The sequence below is a fragment of the Amblyomma maculatum genome, chromosome 11 (assembly GCF_055883805.1).
Source record: "Amblyomma maculatum isolate TAMU_Amacu chromosome 11, ASM5588380v1, whole genome shotgun sequence".
NCBI lineage: Eukaryota > Metazoa > Arthropoda > Arachnida > Ixodida > Ixodidae > Amblyomma > Amblyomma maculatum.
In genome coordinates this window covers 118,210,703-118,223,779 of record NC_139354.1, presented here as the reverse complement: position 1 = coordinate 118,223,779, position 13,077 = coordinate 118,210,703, and the positions used below count along the sequence as shown (strand labels likewise).

At 50.2% G+C, this 13,077-nt stretch overlaps 1 protein-coding gene across 1 annotated transcript in view; it reads right to left on the bottom strand.

The window, feature by feature from the left end:
• Positions 1 to 8,848, bottom strand: part of LOC146174843 (S-phase kinase-associated protein 1-like) — a 30,297-nt gene extending 21,449 nt beyond the window's left edge. Inside the window, exon 1 of the mRNA XM_084585468.1 lies at positions 8,554 to 8,848. Coding sequence (XP_084441594.1) covers positions 8,554 to 8,848 — 295 coding nt within the window. The remainder of the gene's footprint in view (positions 1 to 8,553) is intronic.
• Between the last annotated feature and the right edge of the window lie 4,229 nt (positions 8,849 to 13,077).

Below are 13,077 nucleotides of genomic sequence, written 5' to 3'. Positions count from 1 at the left end.
AAAGGAAAGGCGCTGTATATGTCACACTTTTTGGCGGACTGATTGATTGATTTATAGGAAGGGAAAAGGCGCGGTAACTGTCTCACTTGGTTTCTCTGGACACCTCAACCGCGCCGTAAGGGAAGGGAGGAAGGTGGGAGTTAAAGTGGATAGAGAGAAAGAGGAGCCGTAGTGGAGGGCTACGGAGTAATTCAGACCACCTGGGGATCTTTAACGTGCGCTGACATCGCACAGCACACGGACGCCTCTTTGTTTCGCCCCCATCGAAACGAAGCTGCCGAGGTCGGGTTCGAACCCGGGTACTCCGGCACAGTAGTCGGGCGTCTTACCACTGCACCTGCACCACGCCCGTAAGGGAAAAGTGGGAGTGAAAGAAGGGAGAAAGAGGAGTCGAGTGGAGAGCTCAGCAATAATTTCGACCACGTAGGGATATTTACGTGCACTGACATCGCACAGCAAATGGGCGCCACTCCGTTTCGCCTCCATCGAAACGCAGTCAGGTTCATTAGACGAACATCTTAACCACTTCACACATCAGCGCCATAAACTTATTTTTCAGCTCCGATCCAACACTGGCTGCTAGCAGTATAGTAGTAGAAGTAGGACACCATATTGCAAGAAGAGAACTCGTTAAACCGAGCGACTAAATTCTCTGTCAGCGCTGGAACCGACTTAAGACGTAGTGCTACGTATCGCACCACGTGATGGCCAGCTGCACTGACATAGCAACCCGCGCTACCTCTACCATATATAGCTCTGTTCTCTCGCAGAGCGCGCACGTACCGCCATGTTTTCACTTTACTCTCCGCCTTTCTCCTTTCCACAAGTTGTGCCCTGCTGTGAAACACCCTTAACACACGGCGCACCATGCTAGCGTTACCGTTGACGGGGTACCACGAGCCCATCGCTTTAGGCGCCAGATGGTACCAAGTGCCCGTCAACTTCGCGTGTGTCTGCCACGTCGGCATTAATCAGAGCGTGCGCAATGACGGTGGTCGGACTCTCGGTACTACGGAAAAGTTGACATGGTACATGATATGCTAAAGACGTCTACTGACTGTGCTGTTTTACGCCCAGTATAGGTATACCTCTTCAATTAAGTTAATAAAGCTTTTCCTTTAAAACAAATGCTCGCGTCGAGGAGCCAAGAGCAGGCGAGGATTTCAAATAGGTATGTCGCAGACGCTACGTCATTTCTGCTGTTATGAGAGTGCTTACTAGCGATGTAACCAAGATAAAGTATAAAGCATTTTTTAGAAAAAAAGTTGCTCGTGTGGTGTCTTGCACGTGAGACCAAATGCTGAACAATTTGCATGCACTCCTGCATTACGGGATTCTAGACACATAGTACGGATAATGCCTCAATTTCGTTAACTCTTCCGGCCATTTATGGTGTCTTCGGCTGACGGCACTCGTGGAGCACTGTTGTAGTTGGTTGTCGTGCCTGACAAACCAACACTGCCACAATCTCAACATTTCGCAGCATGCGCCGGCGTCTCTGCTTAGCACTAGCTCTACACACCATTTGTAGGAACGTAGTATAGCCTCCGAGCCAGCTAAGAGTCTCTGAGGCTACGCAGGAGTGCACAGAAAAAAAAATTACCGACGATTACGTTACTTCCTAATGCGAAATTTGAGAGCAGCAAATAAGCTGTTTCACCATTTCGATAGATTGAGGCAAAGAAATCGAGCAACACATGTATGCGCTATCACAGAATTTTTTTTTTCACACGTATTCCTTTAACAAAGACTCCACTAACAGTTCTTGACAGTCATGAAGGAAGCTTTGTGGTCGGAGAAATAGACTGATATATGTTCGACCTGGTACACCAATGCTTGATTCTCAAAGACGAGATCTATACAAGTGCCTCGCGAGGTTGTCACAGCCGTGGGACGCGTTACGAGCGAGAGGAACGGGATGTTCTCCCGCATAAGGAAAATTTTGACAGATTTCACCGGACCAACGCTTTTTCGCCGCCGGATTTCATTCGGAACTGGAAGACATCAAGTGCTGGATCCCCTGGATGCCATATTTCAAGCGGTAGGACCATTTTTTCGGATCTTTACCGGACTTGAAAGTTCCAAAGCGGGCGCCAGCCCGCTAACCCTGACGGGACGCCCAGCACGACATCGGGAGAGCATGGGACGCTAGGCTTATTGACCACGGCGGCGCCTAGCACCGACGCTTCTTCAAAGAGAGACCATATGGCAGGGCCAAGCCAAGCCCCAAGTGCGTCGCCACAACCACCAAATGCCCTCCTTGACGAATTCCAAGGGATGGATGAAGACGACTTTGGAGACGCCGAGTCAGGAAGCGAAGACGGAATGCCGTCAGATTCCTCATCGGAGCGCGTCGGGTACAACAACGATGCCAGTTGGGAGCTTGTTCAATCCAAGCGCCAGAAAAAAAAACTTCAGAGACAAGGACAACGGAAAGGCACGGGAACCGGCCCGGACGCCCAACCTCATGATCGAAAATCACTGGGTAATGCGACCGGCTGCAACAAGACCGGAAAGGTGGAGCAGAGGAGGCCTAGGCGAAGACTGCCGCCACTCCCCAAAAATGACATCAAAATAATTTTTCGACCCAAGAAAGGACTCATGGTGAAATCACTCACCACACACCAAGTAGCGCGCGCCGTTATCATGGCGTGCGGCCAACAATGCAAGGACGAGGACATACTTGTAAGGCTTCGCACAGGATCAAATATCATTATCGTTAGCACCCCACATGAAGAAACGGCTCACCTGGTGCGGCGCATTACCCGCCTTAAATTCGCCGGAAAGTCGTACGAGGTCAACGCTTACGTGGCAGCTCCGGAGGGCGTCTTTCGCGGCGTAATTCACGGTGTTGACCCAGGTACGCCTCCCGAAGAGCTGAAAGCACACCTACGAGTCAGAACTCAAGGAGTAACCATTCTCCAGGCAAGGATGCTTGGAAAATCCAAGACCGCCGTGATCACGTTCGACGGCCCGATCTTGCCGAAATTCGTAATATACTACGGAGGTGAACTACCGTGCTACCAGTACCGTCCCACGAGGCAAGTGTGCTACGTCTGTTTCCAGCAAGGACATCGCTCCGACGTGTGCCCCACACCGGCCATTATTGTGTGCGGACTGTGCGGAGATAAAAATCCGACGAAAGACCATGTGTGCGAGCTCAAGTGCCTAATATGCGGTGAGGCACATCGCACCGGATCCAAAGAGTGCCCCGAGAGACTGAAAAAAGCAAGACCAAAGCCCAGCGGGGAAAGAGGGCGCAGTGGCCAACGCGGGCGACCACGCAAGCGATGGTTCAGCTCAGAAGGAGAGACCTCGAGGAGCCGATCAAGGTCCAATTCCTTCCCACCTCTGTCGCCGGCCAGTTCACAGGAGGGGAACAAACAAGAAAAGCAGAAAACGAAGCTTCCCCAGAAAGGCGGCAGCAAGGTAAGCTGGGCATCTACCATTGATCCGCACTCGGTAGAAAATAGTAACACAAACAATACAAACAACAAAAATATTCCTGTCAAAGAAGCTAAAGACGCGAGCAGTGATGCACTCAGACGCGAGCTTGAACTCGCTCGACTCAAACAAAATGAGCTCGAACGCAAGGTCGAGGAACTAACAAAAACACTAAAGGCACAACAGCGGGAGCTTGAAATCACTAGAGCCTTTCCAAAACAGCCACAAGCATCCAACAATGGAGAACTTGAAACACGAATGCAACAGATGATGCAGCAGATGATGCAGCAGATGATGCAGGATATGATGCGTCAAATCCAATCTCAAATGCAACAGATGCAAGCACAATTTCAGGGGCAGATCTCAGAAATCAAAAGTGCTTTTCGAAAACAAAGACATAACGAAAACATTAGGGAAAGAGCGTACAACCGTCCAGCGTTAACGGCGTTCGCTGTCGAACAAGGCAACAGCACGAACACGTAAACATGACCAAGACGCGTCAGCAAGACCAAGAAAACTTAGAAATTTGGCAATGGAACTGCAGAGGCTACCGCAAAAAACAGGCATTACTAAAACAATACATAAACACACAGCTTACACCCCCCGATGTGATTACGCTCCAAGAGACTGGAACCAGGCCCTCTTTACAGGGGTACGATGTTTACGAGAGCCAAAACGGAGGTAAAGCAGCCGTTCTAGTCATCAAAGCCATCACCGCAATCAGGCACGATACCATCGCCGACACGGACATCGAGCACGCGCTTGTCGAAATCATTCCGAAAAAGCGAAAGGAAAGGAGCACATTCGTACTAAACGTGTACAGCCCGCCAAGACAAAGAAATGCCAAATTCTTCGAACTCTTCCACGGAGCGCACAAGCTGGCCAAAGAAAATGCACTCATTATCGTGGGAGATTTCAACGCCATGGACACGAGTTGGGGATACCGGAAACAAGATATCAAGGGAAGAACATTAGCGGACGTAGCCGAATATTTTGGCTGTAAGCTAATCACAGATCCCGCGACCCCCACGAGAATCGGTAATAGTGTGAGCACGGACACTTGCCCGGACCTCACGTTCGTAAGGAAGAGCAAGGAGTCACAGTGGAAAAACATGATGGAAAACCTGGGTAGCGATCATTTTATCCTCCGGACGCGAATAGCATCGGAAAGGGTAAGATGCCGGATCGGACAAGCAAAACTCACGGACTGGAACGCGTTCCGCGGGGCTTGCAAAAAATCTGAAGGCGGCATTCAATCACTAGAAGACTGGAGCGGCATGTTGACAGAAACGCGAGACAAATGCACAAAAAGTGTAAGACGAACAACAACAACGCCCGAAGTAGACGGGCACCTTCTGCGACTATGGGAAGCCAGACGCTGTCTCACCAAAAGATGGCGGAAGCAAAAACACAACAGGAAATTAAAACTAAAGATAGCAGAAGTTACGGCAAAAGCTGAAGAATACGCAGCGCAACTCGCGAGACAAAATTGGGAACAATTCAGCGACTCGCTTAAGGGAACCTTAGGTATGGCCAGAACCTGGATTCTCCTAAGTGCACTAATCGATCCGACCAAAACAAAATCACAAAACAATAAAAGCATCCACAGATTCATCCACTCCTTCAAGGGCTCGGACACCGACCTTTTAGAGAAGGCACGAAAAAAATGTTTCGGTGATCGCAACCCCTCACGATACCAAGGAAACTATCGCGGAGCCGAAAACGAGAGACTCGACCGCCCAATAACTGTGGAAGAAGTTTATGCGGCCATAAGGAATATGACCAGAAACACGGCAGCAGGAGCCGACAGAATCGACAATGCCCTGATCCGAAACCTGAGTGACGACCTCATACAAGAGCTCGTAAGTTTTATAACAAACACTGGGAGGCGGAGACGGTTCCCGAAGACTGGAAACACGCCGAAGTAATTATGATACCTAAACCTGGCAAACAGCTCCAAATTGAAAATCTCAGGCCCATATCGCTTACGTCGTGCCTCGGCAAGCTTTACGAGCGGGTGGTGATGCTCAGACTGCAAAATTTCATGGAAGATAATGAACATGTACCCCATACTATGTTCGGCTTCAGAGCAAAACTCTCGACGCAGGACGTGCTGCTTCAAATACAAGAAGATGTGCTCCGCAACGTACCCCGAACAGGTGAAAATGTCATAATGGCCCTTGACATCAAGGAAGCATTTGATAACGTCAGTCACGAAGCGATCCTTGGAGGCCTAGACGACCTGGACTGCGGACGCAGAATCCACGGGTACGTCAAAGCCTTCCTGTCAGATAGAACTGCCACCATCCGCATGAGAGACCTTCGATCGAACAAAATTCACGCGCCAAACAAAGGAACACCACAAGGATCAGTCATCTCACCTATCCTCTTCAATATAGCTATGATAGGTCTAGCACGAAAACTAGAGAAGATCGAAGGCATCAGGCACGCCATGTATGCAGACGACATAACAGTCTGGACGAACACCGGTTCCCTCGGGGAGAAGGAAGAAAAACTACAGGAAGCGGCCTCCTGTGTACAGAAATATCTCGGAGAAAGAGGACTCGCATGCTCGACCGAGAAATCGGAACTGCTTCGAGTGTGGAGAGGCAAACAAAACCGGACCGTCCCAACCAGTGAGAGCCTGAAACTCAACATCTACCTGGAAGGAATGCCCATCCCTGAAAAGACAAAAATAAGAATATTAGGTATGTGGGTTCAATCGAACCAACGCAGTATAGTCACACTTTTACCATGCTCAAAACTACAACACTACAAGTGACACGCATGATCACCCGCATCACCAACAGGCGGCATGGCATGCGCGAAGAGGACACACTAAAACTAGTTAGAAACCTGGTAGTGAGCCGAATTATGTACAGCCTGCCCTACCAGTGCCTCAACAAGAGTGAAATACAACAAGCTGATGCCCTGCTACGCAAAGCGTAGAAGACGGCGCTCCGATCACCGCGCAACACGTCTACAGAAAAGCTCATGGCGCTTGGATTGCAAAACACATTCGAAGAACTACGCGAGGCGCAGCTTGAGTCGCAAAAACTCAGGCTGCTGCAGACAACGACTGGAAGAGCGCTTTTACAGAGACTCGGATACTGTGAGCAGATGCGAGAAATAGCGAGGACGGTAACGATCCCCGACGAACTTCGCAAGTCCCTCAAGGTAGCTCCAATCCCGAGAAACATGGACCCTAACCTCCACCAAGGTAGAAGAGAAGCAAGGGCCAATTTTATTAAAAAAACATACGCTCCTGAAGACACGACTGTGTATGCAGACGCGTCCTCGAGAGGAGGACAGAACAAAATTGCAGTGGCCACGGTGGTCAATTCGTCTCTACGCGAAGTGACCAGCGCCTCTATCCGACACTGCACAGCAGCAGAGGCCGAGGAAGTAGCCATTTCTCTAGCGGAGGCGGAGGGCTATAGAGCTGGGCGGTCGCTAACGATACTCACGGACTCTCAAACAGCCTGTCGAAATTTAATGAATGGTAGGATTGGTCGTCACGCGCTTCGTATACTCCTCGAAGCGAGCGACAGATTTAAAAACCACGAAGAAAACAAGACCAGACACAAAATTATATGGGTACCGGGGCACATGGGGGTGGCAGGAAGCCAAGAGGCTGACAGGATAGCTCGAGCATACACTACTTTGCGAGCATCCGACGGGTCCGCGGAACTTTTGCCAGCACCCAAGGCATACTCGGCCATACTAGAAAACTATAGAGGAAGAAGAATGCGATATCCCCCACCGCACAGTTCTCTCACCAGAGAGGAAACTGTCATATGGAGACAATTACAGACGGGTTCATACCGAAACCTACACATACTAAACAAAATGCACCCTACCATATACGCTGACAGATGTCCGTGGTGCTATGAAAAACCAACACTATATCACATCACATGGGCATGTCAAAACATAGATGTGGTCCCCAAAATTCGAAACCCGAGTGCGGAGCAATGGGAGACTCTGCTGTCCAGCGACCGCTGCGAAGACCAGAAAGGTCTGGTACAGCGAGCCCAAGGGGCAGCAGCAGCCAGCGGAGCCCTGGACTGAGGGCAGCCGACCATTGTAAAAAGTGGACGAGTCGACGGAGAAGACTCTTGTGGATACAACAAGCAGACATCTCTGAAGACGTCCAAAAACCGCCAAATAATATAGGACTAAATAAAGTTTTTCCTCCTCCTCCTCCTCCTCCCGCATAAGTGAGAAGAAATTCCTGTTTGTCTTTATCTCAACATTCGTCTCGCTCATGGCTCAGAAAGAACTGGCAGATAATTTCGCAGTGGCGAACGGCAGCGGCAATTTCGGCTCGGGCGGTGCACATATACAAGATCCGCCGCCGCCGATCTGGCTCTCTGATTGCCACCGCACAGGGGTTGCATTGGAGAAGGAGCGAAGAAAGGAATTAAGTTCGAGCCGGCGCTTTGACAACCGGAGACTCGCAGGAAGAGGGGGGAGGGGGGCGGCGTGTACACCCAGCGGCAAACGATGGGGGCAGAAGCGCGCGCAGCAAGCGGACAACGCGATAAAGGGAGCAGGGAAGAGATAGCAGCGACTGACTGATGCTGCTGACGCCGATAGTGAGTCAACCCCAGCTGTAGAGTTGGTTTCAGGGACAACGCCGCCGATGCCGACGCAAACAATATGATACCCTCGCTTCCGCAGCGCCAAGAACCAGGTCTAGCCGTGGGAAGGTGGTCACGTATTCGTCGACGTGCCGGGGCCTACGTGAAATAACCGGCGCGTCGGCAACTGAAGAGCACTCTATCCATCACACAGGAACAGGGGGGGGGGGACCCTCCCCTCCTCTTTCTGCATGGTGGCGACGGTGTTCTATGCAGTCACGTTATCTTGACTCTCTAGCGGCGTCAGCGGCATCAGTCGGTCGCTGCTTACGCTGGGGGGATAAATTGGTGCGGAGCTGGTTACGAGGCCGACGACGACGCCGACGCCGACGCGAAACCCAGGAACGGACGCCAAAGAGCTGCGCTCTAAAAAACACAAGTGTCGTCAGCAGAAGACACCGTTAGACTCTGCAAACAGCTTATGAACCGTGCAGCGTCCCGTTTCTAGACAGCAAGCATTGCCCACCTTCCATCATGGTGCGCAGTGTGCCAGACACCATGGCCGTCTGCAGGTCTACCTCAAAGACCTGGCCCTCGCTGCTCTGCAGCTTAATGGTGTTGGCCGCTGAAGAAGCAGAGGCTGTTGTCGCAACTATGCGCTGCTGCGGCGGCGGCGATACGGGCGAGTCCCTATTGCTGCTGTCGTTGGCAGCAGCCGCAGAGGTTGATGTGCCTGCCTGCACTTGCCAGGAGTCCGCATCTTGGCCTTCAGGTGACTGGTGACCAGCTGTGTCATCGGAGTCATCACGCCCCGACTCCATGATATTTTTCCCAGAATATACTACAGCGGCCTGAAACCACTTCCTCGTCTTCTAGCCTGGCGCCATCACTGGGTGACACTCCGCGCCTCCAACAATAAAGCCACGCATCTCCCGTATGTTTTCGTGGATGGTATCGAGGAGAGCAATTGCGCGCGCTCCCCTCGAGACCGGCCGTGATTTTTTGCCTCGCTCATGTGGTGAGAAAGGAGCTTAGCGAAGCGGAATTCATGTACTGTTTCAAGCATCATGCATTTTTTACTTTGCCAAGGTTTTGTAAGTCGCCTAGCGCGTCTCCGGCGTCTGAGAGCAAAAACTCCTAGGGGCACTTTGGACCCCTAAAGTGCGATGAGGCGAAAGTCTTTGTAGCTCGGTAGTCCGCAGCCCTCTACTACGGGACCCTCCATCTCACCCTCTACCCCGCCAGGGTGGTGCAGTGGTAAGACGCCCGACTACTGTGCCGGAGTACCCGGATTCGAACACGACCTCGGCGGCTGCGTTTCGATGGAGGCGAAACGGAGTGGCATCCGTGTGCTGTGCCATGTCAGTGCACGTTAAAGAACCCCAGGTGGTCGAAATTTCCGGAGTCCTCCACTACGGCGTCTCTCATAGACCAACACCGATCTGTGACGTAAGCGCGAAGCGGTGGCGCTTCTATCGCCAGCGTGGTCCGACTGGGGGTGAAAAATAGGCTTAGCGCCCATAGAAATACATGGAAGCGAAATATTCCAAAGCAGTTTTCTAATTTCCAGGGTCATTTGTGATGTTGTTATTCGGTACAGAGCAACCATGGACATCTTAGAACAGATCATGATAGTATCAAATCTCATTAACGAGGCGAAGTATTTTTAAAACGTCGCGAAACGTATGCGGGTGCGAGTTGGGAGAGCGACCCATAGAAACACATGTAAACACAACTTACCGCAACAATTTACTCGGTACAGCAGCGTTGAACCCCTCTCAATTTTTGGTGAACGTCTTGTATCACGCCCTGACATCATGTTGCATGGTACACTACATTCCCTTGCAAGTACTGCAAGTCTGACGACTTGCGGGACAGTTCACAGCACGATAAACTGACCGCGCACAGTTGCAGACGGCAATGCGCCACCGGCGCTGTCGCTAGCAGACGCTCCGGAGCTGGAGACGGCCACGGTGGGTATCGCCAGATACGCTGTCGTCTGCTGCAATGCGCGAATCTCGTTCGGTTCATATTGTCGTATGGCGTTCGACAACTGCTTTTTAAATGTAATTCTGTCTAGCACGTATCACTGGAGCGACATTTACCCTATGCGGCAGCATATCAGACTGTAAGAAAACTGCGCGATTCGCTACACCCAGCTTGCCTTTCGGCGGTGTCTGGATTCATAACATAGGCTATTCGGGGAGTTTTAAAAGTAGACTGCCTCCGTAATGACGCACCCTACTTTATCACACACTTCTTCAAAGCGCTGGTCAACGTTTAACGACCGGCCACCACTTCTGATGCTCTGTGAAATGAGAAAAGTGTTCCGGTAAGTTGTGTTTACATGTATTTCTACGGATCGCCCTCCCAGCTAGCACCCCAAGATGTTTCGCGGTGTTTTAAAAATACTTCGCCTAGGTGACGAGATTTCATATTTTGACGATCTGTTCTAGGATGTTTATAGTTGCTTCGTACCGAATAACAACATCACAGGAGCCCCGTGAAATGAGAAAACTGCTTTGGAATATTTCGATTCCATGTATTCCTATGGACGCTAAGCCTATTTTTCACCCCCAGTCGGTTGCGGCGCCGCGAGCGCCCCCTTTGTTTGTAAACACGGTGTTGGTCTATAGCCTTAGTCGGTTTCGGACGTTAAACTCCACAAACCAACCAACCATCTCACCCTCTTTCTTCTTTCACTCCCACCTTTCTCCTTTTCCTTGCGGCTCGGTTAAGGTGTGAGGCGAAACGAAGAGGCGTCCGTGTGCTGTGCGATGTCAGCGCACATTAAAGATCCCCAGGTGGTCGAAATTATTCCGTAGCCCTCCACTACGGCTCCCCTTTCTCTCTTTTCACTTTCACTCCCACCTTCCTCCCTTCCCTTACGGCACGGTTGCGGTGTCCACAAGAAAACAAGTGAGACAGTTACCGCGCCTTTCCCTTCCTAAAAATAATTCAATCCGCGGAGAATTGTGACAGATACTGCGCCTTTTCTTTCGTGTAAACCAATATGGATGCCTGCTGTACTGCGTCTGCTTCTGTATGATGTGTGCTGCGGCGTTCGAGGAAGCGGCAAATGAAAGGCGCCGCACGGACGCCTGGATCGGATGCCCGCCGGTATCAGTTATGGTGATGGTGGCTATCAGCTTCGTATATAAACGGTTGGTTGGTTGCACAACTTTTATTTCCATCGGAAATGGGCGTCCGCTTCCCCATCCCCGGCACGCGTGCAGGGGAAGACGGGGATCATGCGCCCGCAGATTAGAGGCTGGCAGGTAGCCCTTGGCTTGCTACGGCCTCTTCCGCCACATGGACGGTCCGGTGCTGCGAGGCGCGGATCCTGCGATCCAGCTCCGCATCGTATATGAATGAATTGTCTGGTGGCGTCCTGACCAGTAGTGACGTCATGACCGGATGTGACGTCATTATGCGTCAGTTCCGGTTATTAGACACGACCGCCGAACATGATGTCACGACAGATGATGTCGACATGTGATGGCATCGCTCAATTCTGTCATTACTCATGTCTATTTAATCCTGCCTAATTACTGATTAGTATTGGGTAATTAATAGTTATTCATTAGTTAATACTGTTTAGTGACTATTTAGTCAATAGTTAGTACTGGTTAGTTTAGTAACAATTAGTGACTAGACGTAATCAAACTAGAGTGTTAGGGCGGGCGGACGGACGGACAAGGTCATCCGCGAGCATGAGCCATTAAAGGCTTTCGCCTTGAAATATCTGTCACCGCTAGATACTTTCGATCACTATTACTGTGCGTTGTAGAGCGTCAGCTCTATCTGCTCACATTCGTCAAGATCGCGTCACGCCGAGATTTGACCATAAACTTTCGAGCAGTGAAGAAACATTGCCGTGGCTGGGTTTCAAACCAGCGCCAGAATGAACAGATCAGGTTGTCTGGCTCAGGAGTGAGAGCCCGATACCATCATCCTAAGAACCCTAACCTAATGAACGCTCGATAGTCATGTTCGCCAGCGTCGAACGGCTTCGATTTTTTTAAATATTGTCACGCTACTGACGACGATGAAGGATTGGGATGGTGTGGCCGAAGAAAAGGAAGAAGCGTTGGTTTCTGGGCGCTAGTAGACTTCATCTTGTTCCGCTACATCAGCACTGTAAATAAACACCCCTTCTTATTACATCGCAACAATATTTTACTGTACGCCTGTTTGTGTTCGCCAAATTTGCGGCTTGCACACAACGCGCGAGCAAAGCATAGAAAGTTAGCAAAAAAAGACAACACGAGCAAAGAGCGGTTGACTGCGACACATATTTGAGCGCACAGGCACGAAACCTATTCCACCAGTGGCAAAAAAGGCACAAAAACAAACAAATAATCTTCACACGCTATGCATTTTCATCTTTTTCTTCGTTTGTTCGTTATGTTCCTAGTGCTACAATTCATATGTATGTATGTATGTATGTATGTATGTATGTATGTATGTATGTATGTATGTATGCATGCATGTATGTATGGTTTGTGGGGTTTAACGTCCCAAAGCGACTCAGGCTATGAGAGATGCCGTAGTGGAGGACTCCGCAAATTTCGACCACCTGGGGATCTTTAACGTGCCCTGAAATCGCACAGCACACGGACGCCTTGCTTTTCGCCTCCATAGAAACGCAGCCGCCGAGGCCGGGATTCGATCCCGCTTCCTTGGGAACAGTAGTCGAGCGCCCTAACCACGGCGCCACCCCGGCGTATGTATGTATGTATGTATGTATGTATGTATGTATGTATGTATGTATGTATGTATGTATGTATGTATGTATGTATGTATGTATGTATGTATGTATGTATGTATGTACGTACGTACGTACGTACGTATGTATGTATGTATGTATGTATGTATGTATGTATGTATGTATGTATGTATGTATGTATGTATGTATGTATGTATGTGAGTATGTATGTATCACCGAAATCCGTGATTGTGGCTAGTAGTGCTACGCACTAAAAAAGAAAAAAAAACGTTAGCCGTTAGCGCGTCCCATCGTTTGTTGTTGTTGTGGCTGTAAGAAGGA